At 29.8% G+C, this 21,670-nt stretch overlaps 6 protein-coding genes across 6 annotated transcripts; 3 read left to right on the plus strand and 3 right to left on the minus strand.

Moving 5' to 3' along the window:
* Positions 1-5,531: 5,531 nt before the first annotated feature.
* On the minus strand, positions 5,532-6,800 carry GO595_007590 (uncharacterized protein; the record flags this gene model as incomplete). The annotated part of the gene is made up of 1 exon (XM_067921071.1): positions 5,532-6,800. The coding sequence occupies one exon, from the start codon at positions 6,798-6,800 to the stop codon at positions 5,532-5,534; it is 1,269 nt and encodes a 422-aa protein (XP_067772153.1).
* Positions 6,801-7,451: 651 nt separating this feature from the next.
* Positions 7,452-9,362, plus strand: GO595_007591 (zinc finger C2HC domain-containing protein 1C-like; the record flags this gene model as incomplete). Its single annotated transcript, XM_067921072.1, has 1 exon — positions 7,452-9,362. One exon carries the CDS (start codon positions 7,452-7,454, stop codon positions 9,360-9,362), a length of 1,911 nt encoding a protein of 636 aa, XP_067772154.1.
* Positions 9,363-9,588: 226 nt separating this feature from the next.
* Positions 9,589-10,164, plus strand: GO595_007592 (uncharacterized protein; the record flags this gene model as incomplete). The annotated part of the gene is made up of 1 exon (XM_067921073.1): positions 9,589-10,164. The coding sequence occupies one exon, from the start codon at positions 9,589-9,591 to the stop codon at positions 10,162-10,164; it is 576 nt and encodes a 191-aa protein (XP_067772155.1).
* Positions 10,165-10,391: 227 nt separating this feature from the next.
* On the minus strand, positions 10,392-11,744 carry GO595_007593 (NADP-specific glutamate dehydrogenase; the record flags this gene model as incomplete). The annotated part of the gene is made up of 1 exon (XM_067921074.1): positions 10,392-11,744. One exon carries the CDS (start codon positions 11,742-11,744, stop codon positions 10,392-10,394), a length of 1,353 nt encoding a protein of 450 aa, XP_067772156.1.
* A 1,139-nt stretch (positions 11,745-12,883) lies between these two features.
* GO595_007594 (SH3 domain containing protein) lies at positions 12,884-17,374 on the minus strand (the record flags this gene model as incomplete). Its single annotated transcript, XM_067921075.1, has 2 exons — positions 12,884-13,778; positions 15,021-17,374. The coding sequence occupies 2 exons, from the start codon at positions 17,372-17,374 to the stop codon at positions 12,884-12,886; spliced, it is 3,249 nt and encodes a 1,082-aa protein (XP_067772157.1).
* Positions 17,375-18,500: 1,126 nt separating this feature from the next.
* Positions 18,501-20,795, plus strand: GO595_007595 (UvrB/uvrC motif family protein; the record flags this gene model as incomplete). Its single annotated transcript, XM_067921076.1, has 1 exon — positions 18,501-20,795. The coding sequence occupies one exon, from the start codon at positions 18,501-18,503 to the stop codon at positions 20,793-20,795; it is 2,295 nt and encodes a 764-aa protein (XP_067772158.1).
* Positions 20,796-21,670: the final 875 nt, after the last annotated feature.

The raw sequence follows: 21,670 nt of genomic DNA on the forward strand, positions 1-21,670 counted from the left end.
TCATGATTGTTATTCGAATGATAGCCTGTAATTTACTATTGTTATATCATGCATCATCAAAATCATATAAATTTTATGAATATTATAATTAATATAATTTAAAAAAAGGAAAAAATTTGGCTTTGGATAGTATTTAAAATATATTCTTTCAAAGTATGTTGACTCATGTACACAATAGAAACAGGAAAATCAACAATTTTTAAAAATTTTGTATACATTACAAAATAAACCATTCAATAAATATTAACACACTTATCCCACCAAAAAGCTTATGATTATAATTCTTTAAAAGGTCCATATATTATTTTTATAGTTAAATATAAGTGTTAAGCAAAAAGGAATTGATGTTAAAGCAAAAGGTGATATTTGTTACAATAATTTTATGTTTTAAAATAATATTTGGAAATTATCTTAAGAATTTTATACAGTATTTATTTCTGAATCGGTGGTAGATTACGTAGAAATAACAAAATTACTTCTTGACCAAAAAGGAATTGATATTAATGCTAACATAATAATTCTCCAGATCTCCCTAATTATATGGAAGTACATACTTAGATAACCTTTATGCCACTAAAATTTTTTAATCAGGACAATAAAATTAAACGAATAATGGTGATCACCATTGTTGCAAAAAAATAAAATTATGATTTTATTGATATTTTTCTTCCCAATGACATTTAAGTTGAGAGTTAGATAAATGTGTTTTTATACTTCATTCAAATAAGGGAAAATTTCATTCCAATAAAGATGATACCATTTGATCAACGTTTCTCTGTGATGTCGTGTTTCTTTTGTTAGGCTAAGTCCAAGCTTCTGATTAAGCTTAATAGCTTTAAAGCGAAGTTCTGTGATACTTCCGGGTTTTTTATCCCACTTCGTAATTTTTTCGCATATTTCTTTAAATTTTTTATCAGTATCAAAATCTGTCAATGTTTTTGTATCTTTGTCTTTTAAAATATCTTTTAATAGTGATCGGTATTCGATAATTAACTGTTGTTTGATATTTTCTCGTTGTTCCGGATTCTTACGAGCCTGAACTTCTGCATCAATTTCCGCAAAAAGTTCATTGATTTTCCCTATTACATCATTTGGCATTTGGCTGATCATGAATGAAAGCTTGCAAAGCTATTGAAAAAGTTATTTGTGCTAAAATTTTTTGGCAAATTTTGCAAAAAACAAGCAGCTGAGTGCAGAAAGTAGTTTTTTGGAAATCATCTAACACTCATTGCGAAAATTATAAAACAATTAAAAGCTATAGAGTTTACTAAATCTTATTTTGTATAAATCTCGGAATCATCAAAAAGTATTGAAAAAAAATTGATACTGTTGGAAGAAATAAGAAGTTCGTTCATTTCAAAACATAACTTTGCATAAAATATATTCTAAAATCTTTGTTTTTATGCAATTTTTTTTCAATCTGAAAAGAAATGCTCGGATTGATTTTTCTTATAATTTCTAATCATTTTAATAAATTCTAGATTCCGATAATAGTTATATTTTTTAATAGCATATATTAGTTTTTAAATTAATTTTCGAATAATATATTTCTGCTTTATTTTCGAAGAGAAAGCAGTATATTTTGATCGTATCCACATAAAGTATTGAAATAACAATACTTTTTCAACTCAGTTTTCTGATTCATGACGGTTATAACCGGTGGTTAATTCGGAATTGTGAGGTTTACAAAAAAAATAATTAATTAATGGAATCTCTCAAGATATACTGAGCAATTGGAAAAATAAGAAAATGTTTAAGGCTTACAATAAAATGTCCAATATAATGATCGAAATTTCCTTTTGTAATGAAGGAATAACTTTCAAAAAAACTTTTTTTAACAAAACCCGAAAAACATTTTGTCAAGATTATTTCATTATGAACATCGAATAATATTTCATTAAATTTATAGTAATATATTATATATATTGCAATATATTTTTGACTGAAAAATTCCACATGTTAAAAAACTCGTTAATCAATCTGAAGATTTTGAGTAGCCAAACGTTTATTAAAAAATTTTCAGCAGGAAAAAATACATTTTAATGTCAAAAAATATCGATTTGACAACAGAATCTACGTATTTAAAATCGACACTTTTAATGGTCACTATTAAAATAAATTAATTTATTCAGCACACGAAGTTCAAAACGAAATTTTGGGGATATCAAAAAAATCGATAATACATTTAGAAAATTTTACAAAGACAAATTTTTGAAATTCTGCGTATACATTGAAATTCCATTAGAAAAAATTCCTCTACTAAAATTTTATATAACTTTACATTTTGAAGAGTTTCTATATTATTATAATATTAGAACAAAACAGACGGTTGACACTATAACCGTAATTTCTCCTCAAAAATCATTATTCAATTTCATCTATCGGAGCGGCTCCCAGTTTTTCCTAGAAAATTGTGGTTATTATTTCTGATGTTTATTCTTTACATGTATCGTCATTCAGTATTGAATACTTTATTATTAGAAAAAGTTTCATGAAACTTCGGATTAGATTTACTTACGCACTTTTTCCTTCTTATCCTTGGCGCTGGCCATTTTTTACTATATTCTTTTTTTATCTTCTCTCGATATTTTTTTTATCTTATTATTCTCTATTTTAGATGGTGCAGTATAAACGATCTCCCTGCTAATTTATTTTTTTCCAAGAATTCTAGCGGTTGAATGTAATACTTACGATTAAAAATAAACAATATTTCGACCTAATGATGTACTTATTGTTTATTGAATATTAAGATTTTTGATAAAATATGAGAGATAATTAAATTTTATATTCAAATAAGATGAAAAAACCGTTCTATTACATTATTACAGATTAGATTCTAAAATATGAATAAATATCTAGCCGTTTTTAACTTTTATTGGTTAATCATTAAGTTCTGTTCATAAATAATGGTTATTCTAATTATTATAGTTTAATAATTTCTTTCCTATTATATATATCAATAGATTGATATATCGATTTTATAAATGTACAATAATTTTCCCGTTGATTGATGCATAATTTTTTTGATTCAATAATATATATTTCAGAATTTAAACAGAGAAAAAAATCAGTAAAATTGATTATTTATAAATTCGAACCTTTTCTTCCTGCTTATAGGATATTGATCTAAATTATTTATCAGATATTAACTTCAATCACATATATGATTTTGTTTTCATTATTTTTGATTTTGTGCATAATGTGTAGTTGATATATTATTGTTTTTTAAATTAAAAATATTATCTTATTAAAGATTGTTTTCTCGAAGTTAATAAAAAAAGACATGTAAATAATACCATTAATTAATGTTAAAATTAAATCAATTTATTTTCTCAATAATAATTTTTATAAAAAAATATTGGTGAAATGGCTGAGTCACTTTTGTAGCTTTGCTCAAAAAGTGGCATTACTTGTTGAACAAGATGAAAAAAGCAAATAAAAATAATTTAAAAACATTGTTATCTGTCAAACAAATAGTCTTTGAACTAAATAAAGAAAATTACATTCGATCAGCTGATACCATAATTCATAATTTTGATGATACTCACTATTTATCTTTTAATTTCTACCTCAGCCAAATTATTTATATATCATTTATTATTGATATGAAAGATTTTGATATATATTTAAATTTTCTCAAAGAAATAGAAACATTTGAGAAAAATAATAAATTCAAAATATTTGATATTTTTGTAAGCTTTCTTGAGAATGAAAAGACACAAGAAGCATATTATCTTCTTAATAATATGATTGATCAAAATTTAATCGAGCCAAAAATTATTATTCAAAAACTACAATACCCATATTTTGTGCAATCTCGTTTTATAAGAGAAATTCTTCTTACTTCTGAAGAACTTTCAAAGAATGATTGGGAACTCCATAAGCAATTAATTCATGTTGGAATTAATCCAAATGAAATTGCAAAAATAATTCGAAATGATGAATTAGAAAAACTTCAAGAAATATCATCACAAGAAAATTTTGATTTTAATCAAGTAATTAAACCATCAGTTTATGAAAGATGTAATTTTATTAATCAAAGTAAAGTTTCATTAATTGATTATGCAGCATTTTTTGGATCAGTTAAATGTTTTAAATATTTGCTTATGAATAATACAAATGTAGAAAATACAGGTAAATATGCAGTTGCAGGAGGAAATGAAGAAATTATTCATTTATGTGAACAAAATCATTCATCATTTAAAGGTGCATATGAAACAGCAATTAAATACCATAGAAATGATATATTTAAATATATTTATGAAAATAAAATCGAAAATATTAAAATTAAAATCAATAATTTACCATATTTCGGAAGAATATGCATTATTTATCATAATTATGATATTCTTTTATATTTAATTGATAAGGGAATGAAAATCAATGATTTCCTAATCAATGAATCGATAAAAATTGGGAATTTATATCTACTCAAGTATTTTCACAAATTTAAACAATTACCAAAAGATATTTTATTATCATCGGTAGGTCCAAAGGCCGTTAAAAATGTTGAAATTGTTGAATATATTTTAAATCAAAAAGGAAATAATATTAATATTAAAGATATTTGTTTGTTTTAATTAATTGTTGTTCTATTTACATGAAATTTCAAATTTATTTTTGGAAATTACTTAAAATATTTAGAACAGCGCTTATAAAAGCATCTTCAAATGGAGATGTCGAAATAGTTAAATTGCTTTGTGAACAAAAAGGAATTGATATTAACCTTAAAGATATTTGTTTATTTTCATTAATTTTTGTTTTAATTGTTTAAATTTTCAAATTTATATTTGGAAATTACTTAAAATACTTAAAACAGCACTTATTTATGCATCTGAAAAAGGTGATACAGAAATAGTTAAATACCTTCTTGAACAAAAAGAAATTGATTTTAATGCTAGAGATTTTAATATGTTTTATTTGATATTTGTTTCAAAAATTTAATGCTTTAAAATAATAATTGGAAATTAATTATAATATATGAAACTGCGCTCATTTTTGCAACAAAAAATGGTTACAAAGAAGTTGCTCAATTACTCATTGAAAAAGATGGAATCGACATTAATGTTCAAGAAAAATGTTTATTAAACTTAAAATTCGTTTTGATTATTTAATATATCAAAATATGATTTGGAAATTATTTAAATAACTTAAAACACCACTTATCTATTCTTACATAAAAGGTTATTCTGAAATATTATTAATTTGATTATAATATATGAATCATCATTTTTTTATGCAACTCGAAATGGTCATACCGAAATTGCTCAATTAATTCAAGCAAAATGTAAAACGAACACAAAATAAACATTTCAAATTGTTTTAATTTATTTTATTTTCATTTAATTAGACATTTAATCACTTATAACACGATGAATTTCTTTATATTTTGCTTTAATTAAATAAATACAGAGATTATTCACTAAAACTACTCATTTGAAACATCATTTTATTGATTTATCAAAGAATAAGAAATTTGATTGTTTTTTTTTTTATAAAAAAACCAAAATGTGTATTCTAAACAATGACATTCATTGAAGCTCTGTGATAAGGTCCATCTTTGATTTGATGGAAGCAATTTCATCCGCAAGTTTTTCCTTTTCGACTTGGTCTGTGCATTTTTCCATCAGTTCATTCTTTTCCTTATATTCTTGAAAAAGCTTTTCAAAGAATTTATATGCATTTTCACCATTAAGATTCTTTAAGACTTTCCTCTTTTCTTTTTCTTTTTGTCTTCTATCATATTCCTCTTGAATTGCATTTAGTTCTTCATGATCTGGTTCAATTGCATAATCCATTATCAAAAATTGATTTTTCAAAATTGGTGATTTTGAGTTACTTTTCAAAGCAAGGAACGCTCCTAATAAGTTTTCATATTCGATAAATGCAACATTTTCATCGATTAATGTTTCAATTGCAATGATCTTCCCATATACTGTAAACTTCGCAAAAAGTTGAGAAATAGAATTCAATTGTGGCGGTATTCCGGCTATGAAAATCACGTATCGTGGCGGTTTTTCAATTTCGCCTTTTTCAATGCCCGATGTGAACGAATCTTCGGCTTCGGCTTCGGCTTCTTGCTGAGGTCTTCTGTTTCGTGGCTTTGGGGCTGAGTGCCGATTAAAATCAACCCACTTATCTTGCTTGGATTTGATTGGTTTGGATTCAATTTCTTCTTGATATGGTGGTGGAGGTTGTGAATAATCATGAATTATTTTCTTGGGTGATGGTGGTTGAGATGGTATGGAACGCTCAGGCTTTGAAGGTTTGGGTGGCGTGGGTTTGGGCTGTGGTTTTGTTTTTGATATTCTAGAGGAATTTGGTATTGATGAATCAGGGAAGGATTCGTATAATGAAGAAACCAAAGCTTTTGTGTCTTTTGGTTTCTCTTGTTTTGGTGTTGGTTTAGGCTTTGCTATTTTTTGCTCTGTATTATCAGAAGTTGCTGATTTGGGTTTTGGTGCTGGTGTTGGTTTTGGTTTAGGTGCTGGTACAGGTGCTGGTGTAGGTTTCTGTTCTGGAGGAGGAGGTGGTGTTGGTTTTGGTGGTTCTGTTTTTTCTTCTTGAAATGTAAAATCGCGCTGTGCAAGACGTTGCTGTAATTTTTCAACAAAGCTTTCTGTAGAAGGACCCATAAAATCATTTAAACTCGAAATCATATTTTCTTTTGTGGCATTTCGCATTACCAACTTCGAAACATATTCAGCAAGAATTTTTGGATTCATTTTGGTAACTTTAGATGCTTCATATGCAGCCCATGCTTTTAGTTGCTCAATTTCGTTTTTTTCGAGTAGCGCCATATTTTTGGCTTGATAATTCTGAGATTAACTGGTCAATGAAAATTTGATTCCAAAAAATGGATCAAAGGGATTAATTTTTTATATAAATATTTGTTATATAAAAATTAATTTTCGTTCTATTACTCTTTATCAATGAAAAATAATTAAATGAGAATAATCAATACAATTAAATTACAAATAAAAGAAAAAATATTTCTCAAATCAACATCTTTTTTGTAAAGATATGGTTAAATTTTAATTCGTTCTCAGGATTACTTTTTTATAAGAATGAAAATTTAGGAAAATTTCTTGTCCGAACGTTTATAATAAAAACAAAACATGGAGGATTTTGAAATACCGAATTGGACCTCGTCAGAAGTTGTCCAACAATTGCAATCTCTTGGCCTAAGAAAGTATGGTTCAACTTTTATTGAAAACAGCATTAATGGAGAGGCGCTAATGTTTCTTGAAGATAAGCATCTTCAAGAACTTGGAATGAAAACTATTGGCCACCGTCTCACATTGATAAATTTTATAAATGAACTCAAAACAAAAAAGAAACAAACAAGTTCAAAACTAACAACAATAATCACTAATCATCCAGAAATCCAAAAAGAAACAACTCCAACGTCTAAACCAACTTCCAGTAATTGGGAGCAAAAAAGAAGACAAATGCTTCTTAGAAAGATGGCCAAAACAAATGAAACACCTGATCAGAATGTAAATACAATGAAACCATCAACAAAAGTTACATATGATTCTGATTCAAGTGAAAAGGCAACAATTTCTTCTCGTAAAAAACCACACGAATCCTCTCAAAAATCTTCAACTCCATATGATAATGAAACAAAAACAATGAAACCAAAAGCCAAAAGAGATTATGATGATTATGGTGATGAAAAAGATCCATTTTCTTCACGTCCAAAGCTTCGCGACTCCACTCAAAAAGTATCCACCACATATGATTATAACTTTGACGATATAGCTGATCCATTTACATCACGTCCAAAGCTTCGTGAATCAGTACAAAAGCCATCTAACACTAATAATAACGATGCGAAAACAATGAAACCAAATTCAAGAGTTACACGTGATTTTGAAGATGAAAAAGATGCATTTACGTCGCGACCAAAACTACGTGAATCAGTTCAAAAAACAACTAATTCATATGATATTGAATCAAAGACTATGAAGCCAAACTCAAGGGTTACACGTGATTATGATGACAATCTCTTTGATGATATATCTGATCCATTTACGTCACGTCCAAAACTTCGTGAATCCGTACAAAAGACTCCAACTTCATATAATGAAACAAAGCCAAAATTAAATACGAGAACAACACGTGATTATGAAGATGAAAAAGATGCGTTTACGTCACGTCCAAAACTTCGTGAATCAGTGCAAAAGACAACAAATACAAGAACTACAACGAGAACAATCAAAGATTATGACGATGATTTATATAATGATAATGGAATTGACCCATTTGCTTCACGTCCAAAATTACGTGATTCTGTACAAAAGACATCAAATGCAAATAGTAATGAACAAAAGAATTCGCGTTTTACATCACGAATAACTCAAGATTATGATGATGATTTATATGATGATAATGGTCTTGATCCATTTGCATCCAGACCAAAATTAAGTGAATCAACAACAAAAACATCTAATTTGCATAGTAATGATAATCAAAAAGATGCAAAATCTTCAAAACAATACTCATTAAATCGGACACAATTAAAGACTAATAATTCACGTAATAAATTTACGTATGATGACGAAGATGATTCTGATGAAGAACTGACATATACACAAATAAGAAAACAAGCAAATAATGCACAAAAGCAACAGCCAATAAAAAGATTATATATTAATACAAAGACTGATTCGGATTCAAGTGATTTTGATGATTATAAACCTAAATCTAAACCACCAACATATGGAATAAGGAAAACAAATTATCAAAAAGAACCTTCTGATGATGATGACGACGATAATGATGATGATAATTACGATGATTATGTTCCAAAGACTAAAACAATTACAAATCAAAAACGAACAATTCCACCAAAAACAGAATTTTCTGATGATGACGATGATGATAATTATGAAGATTTCAAACAAAATAAAATTTTGAATAATAATCAAAAGCAAGATATACCAAATGATGATATTAAGGATCTTGCGCAATGCAGATATTGTGGAAGAAAGTTTGCAACTGATAGAATTGCAAAGCATGAAACAATTTGTGCAAAATCATCAAAGAAGAAAACAAAAGTTTTCGATTCTAGGAAAAAGAGAATGACTGAAATTGGCGCTGCCAAATATATAAGTAAAGTAAACGCAGAAGAAAAGAAACCAAAGAAAACATCTTCTGTAAAGAAATATAAAATAGAACATGAAAAACTTGTGAATGCTTTAAGAGCAGCGCGTGGAGAAGCTGTACCAGAACAAATATATGAAGAAGAGGATGATAGAGTTCAATGCCCTCATTGTGGAAGGAAGTTTTCAAAAGAAGCAGCTCCAAGACATATTTCTAGTTGCGAAAGAATTAATAGTAGAAAATTTAGAAAATAAACATTTTTTAGTAGTTCAAAGTAAAAAATTATGTGAAAACTTTTTGTTAGAGTGGTGATCAATTCCAATTTAAAAATTTTACAATTCCATGAGTTCAGAAGATTTCGTTATTTCTTCACCGCCAATCTTGTTTTTTCCAACTCAACCTGAACCTCTGGATATGAATAATATTTACCAGAAATTCCTGTCACCAAGAATATTTGATGATAATGATTTATTTTCAAAGATGAAAAAGAATAAGAAAAAAACATCAAGCATCCAACAAGTTCAAAAGCCATTAGAAGGTTCTTCATATATACGAAATGAAGAATTTTTAAAGTCAAATCAAAATGAAAAAAATCAAGCTGACTGTGGAATTTTATCTAAATCGTCTTCAGTTAAAGTACCATCAATAATTTCAGAATCACCACAAAGAAGAGTATTAAATCTTGTAAGTGAAATTGATTTTGATTTTATTAATTATTTTATTGAAGGAGTAAGAATTGACATTGCTGATGATTTCCCATTTTTCCTTAAAAATCTTCAAAATGTAACAATTTCTCAAAAAGAGCAAAATTTTGCATCTGAAGATGAAAATGATGAAATTTTTGTTGATGATCCAGTTGAGCAAGCGATGCAATTAGCCCTTTCTAAGCAAACTATAAATGAGCCAGATTCATCTGAAGCCGAAGTTGAGAACGAAATTCCCAAAGAAAAGGAACTCACAGCAGCAGAGATTAATGAGCAATGGGGATTCGAAGACAAAACGATTGGAATGTATATCAGAAAGTATCGAATGCAACTTAACTCCAAGAAATCTTAAGATCACAAATTTATTTTGTTTTTAAAATTAAATTCTATTCATTAAGGCATTTTATTTCAGCTTTATTTTATGGTGTACAGAACTCAAAAAGTCAAAATTTGTATAATTTATGCCGTAAAATATTCAAATTATTTGATGCACAAAATCAATCAAAATTTGATGTGTTAACACATTTTAAAGAAGCCAATATAGATTAAACTTGTTTAATTTTAGTATCAAACTGACACTTAAATAACTCCTTGCTGGAGCATTGCATTAGCAACCTTCATGAAGCCTGCAATGTTTGCACCCTTTACATAGTTCACATAACCATCTGGTTCAGTTCCATACTTAACACATTGAGCATGAATTGAAGAAATGATTAAGTGTAATTTTGCATCAACTTCATCGGCAGTCCAGCTAAGATGCATGGCATTTTGTGTCATTTCAAGACCAGAAGTAGCAACACCACCAGCATTGACAGCCTTTCCTGGTGCGAACAAAAGTTTGTGTTCAATGAAGTAGTCAACGGCTTCAGCTGTGCAACCCATATTTGAAATTTCTCCAACACAGATAACTCCATTGTTAACAATGTTACGAGCATCTTCGATATTAAGTTCATTTTGTGTTGCGCATGTAAGACAAATGTCTACCTTAACTTCCCATGGGTGCTTTCCTGGAACAAACTTAGAATTTGGATACTTCTGAGCGTATGGTGCAACAATATCATTACCTGAATTACGAAGTTCAAGCATGTAATCAATCTTATCTCCAGATACACCATCAGGATCATAAACATAGCCATCAGGTCCGGAAATTGTAACAACTTTAGCTCCGAGTTGTGTGGCTTTGAGGGCTGCACCCCATGCAACATTACCAAATCCTGAAATTGCAACTGTTTTTCCAGCAATTGGGATTCCCTTTCTTTCGAGCATCTTATTGACGAAGTAAAGTGCACCAAAACCAGTAGCTTCTGGTCTAATTAATGATCCACCAAATTCGAGTCCTTTGCCAGTGAAAGTACCATCGAATTGACGTGAAAGCTTCTTGTAAATACCACACATGTAACCAATTTCACGAGTACCAACACCAATATCACCTGCTGGGATATCAAGATTTGGTCCAAGCATACGCCAAAGTTCTATAACAAATGCTTGGCAGAAACGCATTATTTCTCCATCGCTCTTTCCACGAGGTGAGAAATCAGAGCCACCTTTAGCACCACCCATAGGAAGTGTTGTTAAGGCATTCTTAAATGTTTGTTCAAAGCCAAGGAACTTAAGGATAGAAAGGTTAACTGATTCGTGGAAACGAATACCGCCTTTGTATGGACCACCGGCGTTGTTAAATTGTACACGGTATCCAATGTTAGTTTGAACTTCACCTTTATCATCAACCCAGTTCACGCGGAATGAAAGTACACGGTCTGGTTCTACAAGTCTTTCAATGATTTTGTTTTTCTGGAATTCTGGATGTTGGTTATATACGTCCTTAATGCTAATAAGAACCTCACGAACAGCTTGGTGGAACTCTGGTTCATTAGGGTGCTTCTTTATGAGGTTAGCCATAAATTCTTCGACGTCCAAAGGCTTGCAAGTCATGGAAGAAATGAAGCAAAATCAAACTCCTTTGAAATGGACTCAAATTTTTGAATAGAAAACAATGAATTTTTGACAAGTGACTCATTGATTTGTCACGAAATGTGCATCGTTTCTTTAACGGTTGTGACGTCACCTCATCGATTTATTCAAATTTGAATGAATTTTATCTATCAACTTCGTTCAAATAAAATCCTGTGTTGTTAATTTTCAGCGTCCCTTTTAGGGAGAAGCCGTTTTATGAATTGAATTTTGAAAAAATGTAAATTATCGTAAAAATGATATGTTATAAATAAAAAATAAACAACAAAACACGAAACATAACACAACTTTATTGTAATCGCAGCTTCTAAAGGTGCTTCTTCAAAAATACAGTAACAATAAAATTAGTATGACATGTTATGTGAAATGGAATTTACAAAACGATGAGAAAATAAAGTAATCAAAATCAAACGGCTTTTGCAACATAAATGAATGAACTCCAAATTAACACATGTATAATCAATTAATGTAACACCCTCTTGATTAACAAATGGACATCTTTCATAAAGTGCTGGATTAATTATTAATGAATAAAATTATTTTGTGATGATATTTCTTGAAGTTTTCTATTTCGAATTATTTTCGTGATTTCATTTGGATTATATCCTTCTTTAATTAATTGTTTATGATGCTTCCAATCATTAAAAGTTCTTCATAATATTCCTAAATATTCACAAAGCTTAACAAATCATCTTTCAAAAAACTCATTCCTTTCTTTAATAAAATAGAGTGAGAAACAAAAGGTTTTCTTAATTAAAATCATTTCGATCATCCTTTCAAGAAGAGAATAAGATTCTTGAATTTGTAACGTAAGGATAAAAGATAAAAATTCATTACATAATCCATTATAAATTTCATATAATTCTTTTTCTTTATCAAGTTCTTTTAAATGATCATTACAAATTTTATGAGGAAATTTTAAAAACCAACGGCCTTTCCGAGCAAACTTCAAATTTTATAGGTAAATATGCAGTTGGGGGAAGAAATTTCATCATTTGAAATGAATATGAAACATTAATTAAATGATAATAAACCAAAAGAAATAAATATTAAAGTTTTGTGTTTTACAAAACCAAAACAAAACAGACAAAAATCGCTTTTTAAGATGTTTTATTGAAATCGAATGTAACCAAAACATATTTTTGAAATGTTTCCATCATTCCCTCGAACAATGCCTTTGCAGATATGTATGCTTCCTTTGCGGTACCTTTTTCAATCTTTTGCAAGAACTGAATTGAGTCGAAGAAGGACTGAAAGTTTTCCAATATAATACTTCGTAACTTTTCGATCTTTTGTTTATCTTCTGCGTGTTCCTTTTCATAATTCTCGTCCAAAAATTTCTTACACAGCTGACTATTAGTACCATTTGTATATGATTGGATTTGTGACTTTAATATTCCCGATATTTTCGATATGAAATCGTCATCTGGGATTTTCTCTTGTTCCTTAAATTGATATTCAACCCAATACTTTTCTAATAACAATTGATATGTTTTCCTTGAGATTAACATAGAGTTATATTCGATCGATGACAATATTTTCTCGGGGAATGAATCAACAACTTCAATCCTTCGTGTCATTTGTGGGAAAGATTTTCCTGTTTTACAAAAACTTTGTTTAACTGAAAAGGCGGTTAACGTATCGGCCGAATTTTCATTGATAAACGTCTTCTCCGATTTGAATATTTGTGGGTGGTTACCGTTGACAGCGGTTTTTTGATGCTTAAAATCTGGACGATAATAAATGTCAGCGATTTCTTCTTGTGAAGATACTAACGCAGGTGTAATAACTATTGACATTAAGTTTGGGTTCTTTAAGTCTTCAGCTGATGGAGGTTCAGAGTCTATCGAAGCATTGGGGAATTTTTCTTTCATCTCTTGTGTTACACTTGAAGGTGTTATTGAAGATTTATACATATAAATAAAAGAACGATTTCGAAATGATTCAGAGAACCCATCGCCATAAAAAGAGATCTTAATATACATTGGATAAGATCTTGAAGCAGTACTAATTCGTGAATATATCTTCGCTTGTAATTCGGTGATTTTAATCATTAGTTCGATATATTGGAAAGGTTTTACACATGTATCAATTAATTGTTGTAAATAAGGAATTCCATATTCATCGAAATCATTTGAAATATATATTTCAACAACTTTAAATAATATTTCTTGATGTAATTCGCGGCCATTTTCAGCTTCGAAATCCAAAAATTTCTTTTTTAGTTTTGTATTATCACATTTAAACAAAGGTAATACATTAATTAAAGTTGAAGCTAATTCCAAATTATTTTTACAGATAATATTTAATTGAATTATTCGTTTTAATAATCGTAATAATAATTTATTGTTTTGATTTAATGACTTACAATATTCATATATAGTAATTAATGATTCACATTTTTCATCTTGATTATTACTTGTATCAGGTAAATTCCGAATGATATATATTGATGAAATAATTTTCTCGAAGATTTCAAATTCTTTTTTATATTGTGATGGTATTTCTTGAATAAATATTTTACCAATATTTGAATCGAATTTAATAGTTTTTGATAATTTCCAAAAAGTCATCAAAGTTTCTTCTAAAGTTTTGTTAATATTTTTATTAATTTTATAATCAGCTTCAATTATAATGAAATACCAACTTAAAATTGATTTATTATTATTTAGAAAGATCTTTAATATCGTCGGAATTAAACTATAATCAAGTTGTTCATCAATAGACATTGTCTTAAAGTAAGTTGCAAATATTGAAGTATCAATTGCAGAGAAATATAATTCATAATCTATTTGTTCATCTAAAGGTTTTGTTATTGATGAATCACATTCTAATGATAACTTTAATGATAACTTTAAGAAATTTCTTTTCTCTTGAATTGGTAACTTTTGATACATTTTTGAGAAATTCTTATTTTGTTTACATACATAAGATAATATAAATAATTTTAAGATCGATGATATAAATTCCGAATTACATATCTTATAAATCATTGATATCGTTAATGAACTTGGATAAACATAAGCTATTGATGTCAATAGTTTTGATAATTCTTTATTCGTTTCGATTTGTTCTAATGACGTCAAAAATGAAGGAATGAAATTATTATTTGATGAATATAAAAACGCAGTTAATATTTGATTAATATAATCGACACAATGCGGCTTATTAAATGCGTCAATTAATTGTTGTGAAAATATCATTTGTAATTCAGTATTACTTCCATTATTTAAAAACCCATTAACACTTAACTTAAGTAATAATTGCATTTTGCATTTATCAATAGTTTGATTATCATTACGTATAGCTAAAATAAAACTACAAACGATTTTCGATGCTTCTTCAGTATCAAAACATAATGATAACAAATCAATTAATACCGAAAAATGTTGTAACAATAATCGTTGATTAGCTAAGATACATGAGTTCTTAAACTTATCTTCATCACCTTTAATACTAACAATAACATTTAACTTCTCAAAGATGTTTGCGATCTTCTTCTTGTTCTCTTCATTAGGATTCATTGAATATGAACGTGAAACTAATTGTAACAAATATGGTAATGTACGTATTAAGTTCCGGTAATCTTGTGAATATTGATCTTGTTCAAATGCATTTGTAATTAATGGTAACATTGTATCAGCTAATTTAATTAATATGTTATTATTAATCTCTTTGTTGGAATGTGTCGTATCAAACGCGGACTTGATAAACTCATCCATTATATTCGAATATTCACTTCCTGCTCGTGATAATAACTCACCAAACATTATCAGTAATGAATTAAATGCCTCTAACGAATGGTCTGGTATTGTCGCAATGATCTGACAGAGAGTGACCGTTAGAGATGGAGCATATTTGGACCACTCACTAATCCCTGAGAACATGAACGTGGAGATGCTCTTGCTAAGTAACGCGCGATATTCTTTGTAATGCAACAGTTGATAGATGGTTTGGTCTTGCGTAATTTTGGTGGAAGCTAACGAAAAATGAATGCCTAACTTACCAATGACTTTTTGGGTTTTACGTGGAAATAGTTCGAAATCTTTGGGAGTGATAACTTGGTTCTTGGGTGCAAATGGATATAATAATATGTCATCATCTGCTTTGGGGGTAAAATTTCCGACATCACTAGACAAGTGAAATACGCCATATGCACATGGCGTGAACTTGTTTTCCGCAAATGCTTTTTTATCGATTTGGACAATCAAAAATAATGATATTAATGGTGACTCGGTAACACTTAAGTCGAATGCAAATGTTTCGTTGACACTACTGTCTTTACCACCGAAGATTTGTGAACACCATATTACATTATCATGTGACATCATAACTATACTTTCGAATCCACGTAGAAATGTTCCATCTGTAGTATCTATGATACGGGTTATAATACGTAATTTCTTATGATTAATTTCTAATTTCAAATTTGATAACGTCAAATTTAACATTGAACGTTTCTCATGTGGGGAAATCGTTGATGGTAATAAGTATGGAGGGATAATTTGACATTCAGATAATTCCATTCCTTGAACAATTTCATTTGTTGAACCATAATACGGCGTAAATTTAACCGTAAAATAAGGCGCACAATGTGTTATCGTCTTTTCGATTGAATGGGTTAGTTCGGATTCGCCGGTTAAGTACGTATGGAAATTTGGATAAAGTGACTTGTTCGTTGAAGTGTTTGATTGCTTTTCAACAGTGACACTTTTTCCATAACTTTCTGCTTCTGTACACGGGGGAACTTCGATAGCTGCACACGCTACGAATTTACGTTCATCAAATTGTCCTTCTCGATGTACTAATAATACATATGAATAAACTAGTAGCCATGTCTTAGTTTTGAGATCATGTTTATCAAGTTGATTAAATATAAGTTCATAGTCTTGACGCTCAGGTGAAACTAAAATAGATACGGGACAACTTAAGAAGGATTTCTTGGCTGGGCTATAAAGAAAGAAACGATATATCATTTGTGACTTAACCATTTTGATGTTAACACTTGCATGTAGTAATGTGTATTGTGGATCAGAATCGGTTACAGTAACTTTCTTCATAAAATCATCAAAGATATCTCGCCCCCATGTGGTTAACGTAGTCATGGATGAAAAGAATGTTCGATTGTTTTTGGGATAACCAAGTTCAATGCGTAAGTTATCAACACTCGTGGCAAGAGAACTATGAAGGGAAACGATTTGTTGAATTGTTTGAGATTTTTGACATAAATTAAACATGGTTATGACATCAACTATTCTATTGCTGATTTGAAGTACTTTGTCTGGTGATGCATTGCTCATGAATGCGAGAGCAGTACGAATTGTAACTGCGGTTTCAATAAATAAAATATCTTCATCTTTTGATAACAAATTTCTTTGTGTAATGTCCTTGCCCTCATAGAGTTTAGAACAAGTAATTGGAAATATTCCTTCCTTTTTGGAGTATAGATTTTTTCCTCTATACCAATTTTGAGTCTTTTCAATGACTTTAATTTGATCACCAACAATCACAGTTAACTCGCTCGGGTTGCTTGCTATGTAACTATTTTTTATTATAGCGATACCATTTGTTGGAACCCAGTTGTCACTCATTTGACACTTTTTTTTCTTTTTATCTTTTGAATTTTCCCTAAAATCCAAATAAATTCAATTAGTTTACCATAAAACCGTTAATTGGAAAAGTTTTGTAGTCATGACGTTAGTTAACGGCAAATGATGTCATTCGTTTTTTCATTTTATTGATGAATAATCAAATGATTTTTGAAATATAATAAAATATTAAAGGATATTATGAGGAAGAAAACAGTATTTAATATAAAATAAATCGAAAAAAATTAAATAAATGGATACATTATAAAAATAAAAAAAATTTAAAATAATTACTTCTAGTAAAAAGTATTTTTGTCATACCCAAATAGAAACATCAATAATTTTATACAAAGCCAAAGATAGCTCTAAACACAGAATCTTAAAAGCAGATGATATGATATTTACAACTTTCAATAACCCATTGAAAAAGCAAAAATTACAAAAGGCCTTATGAAGTCATCAAATAAACGGTCAAGATTGTACGTTAATTCTTTAAATAAAAAAATTACATATAATGAAAATAACATAACAAGAAGACCATTAAACCAGCAGCCTACAAAAATATTCATCACGTTATAGAATTATTATCATGAAGATTCAGTAATTTCATAGTGTAAAATATTGTATGAATATATCACAAGAAGAAATTAATAAGCCTTAATTAAGAAGTGCCGGTAAAAAGAATAAAAACATGTGTAATATATATAAAGCAAGAGATTTTTAACTTTGGTATTATTGCCTGCAAAATACACTTTTGAATGTACCACTTTTGAGTAAAGTAGTAAATCAAAAGCATTTAAATGTTTCTCACAATTGTGACTTGGGAAAATACTTTAAATGTATAATTATACAAATGATTATGTTTTAATCATGAAAATAGATATGAAGATAACTTTTAAGTATCTGATGCAAAAATGATTTTTAATAAACTAAAAGAATATTAAGTATTTTTTGAATGCAATCATTGACTGATTAATAGCCATTAATGACATAATATAAAAAAAAACACAAAATCATCATGCAACAAGTGATTCTTGTCGAATGACACACCCAAATCTAAAACCGCCACATTTCATTGAATTTGGAATCGGTTACAACACCACAAAACGATCTGTAGCAGTTTTTTGAAATGAGCGCTTTTGGATTCACAGACGAGCCTGTCCAAGATAGTGCAGATAACGGTGAAAGCGCATTCAGCTTTACCGATGGACCTGTTGAAGAAAACAATGAAAGTTCATTCAATTTTGGATCAAATGATGAAGGATCTTCTTCATTTAATTTTGGTATGGAACACCCTGAAAGCGAATCTGCTTCTGAGTTTAGTTTCGGATCTTCAGCTGAACCAACGCCATCTGCACCTCAACCAAAAGCAGCACCTAAACCTGCATACAAGAAAAAGACGCCAAGAGTATTAGGTCAAGGAAAAAAGAAGAAGCCAAGTAGGTTTGCCAAGAAACCAGGTGATTCAAATTTAAATTTAAGTTCAACTCAAAAAGCACAATTATTCCCAAGCAAACCAAAAACAGAAAATGCTGAAAGTACCACACCTGAACCAGCTGCACCAAAGCTAGCTCCTTCTCAACCAACTCCAGAAATTCCACAAGAATCAGAACAAACATCTTCATTCTCATTTACATCAAACGAAAATGAAACAGCGCCACCTCAATACCAACCAGAAGAAGAAGTTAATCCATTTTCTGCGCCAAGTGCTAATTCATTTTCATCTCAAAATGTTCAACAAGAAACATCTCAAGCTCCAATTGGATCTTCTAGTGAAGCTGTGGCCGTATCAGATGAAATCGAAGGATTAGATACAGAAGGAAATTCATTTGTTCAACGCCTCAAGAATTGCCTTAAAGACATCAAAACATCAGTAGAAAGCACAAAGAAGGACAAGGTAACACTTTCGGACCTTGAAAGACGACAAATAAATGCACTTAATAGTGAACAATATGAGCTTGCCGATCAACTCAATACATCCATAATCCGCACTAAGAACCTCATCAACGAGCAACAAAACACATTTATAAGGTCTCTTTCCAACGCTTTTTCAATTTCAAATGATGCGCCTGGACATTTATTATCTCATGCTGCAGCCTCACAAAATGAGCTCCCACAACTCCGCGTCCGTAAGTCAGCCCTTGATAAGCGTTTGACCACTCTTGTTGAAGAGCAAGAAAATGATAAACAAACGATTGACACTGAGCGTAAACGTAACGAAGAAACGATTAAAGAGCTTGAAAGGCCACTAAATGAACATCGTGCAAGTCATGAAGCGCTTGAACAGGAACTTCAGCAACGAATTGATGCGGCCAAGCAACCGTTTGTTGACCAATTGAATCAATATCAAGCCGAAACAGAAGAGCACAGCAAAATTATCCAAGACCTCCAAGCTCAAATCAATCAGCATAAGAAATCTATCAGCGAACTTAAGTCTAAGATTCAAGACACAAAGAAACAAATCCGAAACACAGAGAATCAATTTAACAACGAAAAAATTGAAGTGCAAAACGATCAATATAACATCAAAATCGAAACCGAAAAATTCAATCAAAAAGTCAAGGAAATTGAGGCACCCTATCAATCGTTGCTTGATGCGGTTGACAAGCGCGACATCGAAATCACTGGCATTACTGCAGCCATTGATAAGATAGCAAAGCAAATCGATGATGGCGAGAAAGATGCAAGTGAATGTGAAAGTGCTGCCAAAATCATTAATACATTATGTCATGATCATTTTTCATATTCTGAAAAACGTGATTCCTTTAAACAAAAATATGATACTGCGCTTAAGAATCAAAAAGAGAATGAAGCACAACGTAATAAAATCAATGAAGATGTTGTCGAATTAAGAAGTAAACTTCAAACAGCATCTGATCAACTTATGGCAGCTAAGGCATCAATCCCAACACTGGAGACATCAAAGAAAGCAGCAGTAGCAGCAAAGAACTTCCGTGGAGCGCAACAACTTAATAAGCAAATCGCATCGATGAATGAACAAATTGTTGCAAATGAATCACTCGTAGCTCAAACAACCGAATTAATCGAAAAGATGGAAGCACAAGCTATGCAATATTCATCGGAAATCTCCAAAGCGCAAGTTGACCTTGAAGAATCGAAAGTACTTTATTTGCAACTTGACTTCGAATTCTTCAGTAATTCGATTGAGGAAATGAAATCGTTGTTTAAGATCTCGCCGTTCGGTGAAAAGCTTTTGTCGCCGTTACTCGAAATGTTACAAATCGCAAAGGATAACACCGAAGTGCCGAAGGTGATGAGCAAGGAGGAAATGGAAGAGGAAATACAAAAGTTGAACCAAAAACTGGAAGAGGCAATCGCGCAAGACGACTTCGACTCAGCAGCGCAAATTCAGGACCAAATTGACACGCTTACGGCAAAAGTGGAAAAGCTGACGCAAAAGTAAATAAAAAAGTAAATGTAAAATAACTCTTTCGGCGTGTTGCGGGAAAAGAAATGTGAAATGTGTAATATTGCAAACAGCACAATATGAAATGTGTAATCATTACATACAGCACAATATGAAATGTGTAATTATTACATACAGCACAATATGAAATGTGTAATCATTACATACAGCACAATATGAAATGTGTAATTATTACATACAGCACAATATGAAATGTGTAATCATTACATACAGCACAATATGAAATGTGTAATTATTACATACAGCACAATATGAAATGTGTAATTATTACATACAGCACAATATGAAATGTGTAATTATTACATACAGCACAATATGAAATGTGTAATTATTACATACAGCACAATATGAAATGTGTAATTATTACATACAGCACAATATGAAATGTGTAATCATCACATGCAATGGATATTAGCAAAATTACATCACAATAAATAGTATCTGCAAAAATATTGAATACTTAGTGTGCAAAAACAATTTCATTGTCATTACTAATAGTGCATATTCTGAATTTGTTTGATATTTATTGAGCAAAAGCAAAATATTAATGAAACAACATATGTTTTGCATGTATTAAATATCAAATATTTTCAAAATTAATTAAAATTTATTATGACAATTCGTTTGAAGGAAATCTTTGAAAGTATTTCATTTTGTGAACAAAATAAATTGATGCCAATGCTTAAGAAATTTGCTTATTATTTTGAAAAATATTTAATTGTTTAACCTATTATCTTGTGAGGGATAACCGATTTGACATGTCATTTTATAGTCAAATTTTGACAGCATGCAAAACCGTCGGATTTTCTGTTTCTTCGACCTCTTTTGACAATCCATAAAATAATTTATCG

Source organism: Histomonas meleagridis (assembly GCF_020186115.1).
Source record: "Histomonas meleagridis strain 2922-C6/04-10x chromosome Unknown contig_55, whole genome shotgun sequence".
Lineage (NCBI taxonomy): Eukaryota > Parabasalia > Tritrichomonadida > Dientamoebidae > Histomonas > Histomonas meleagridis.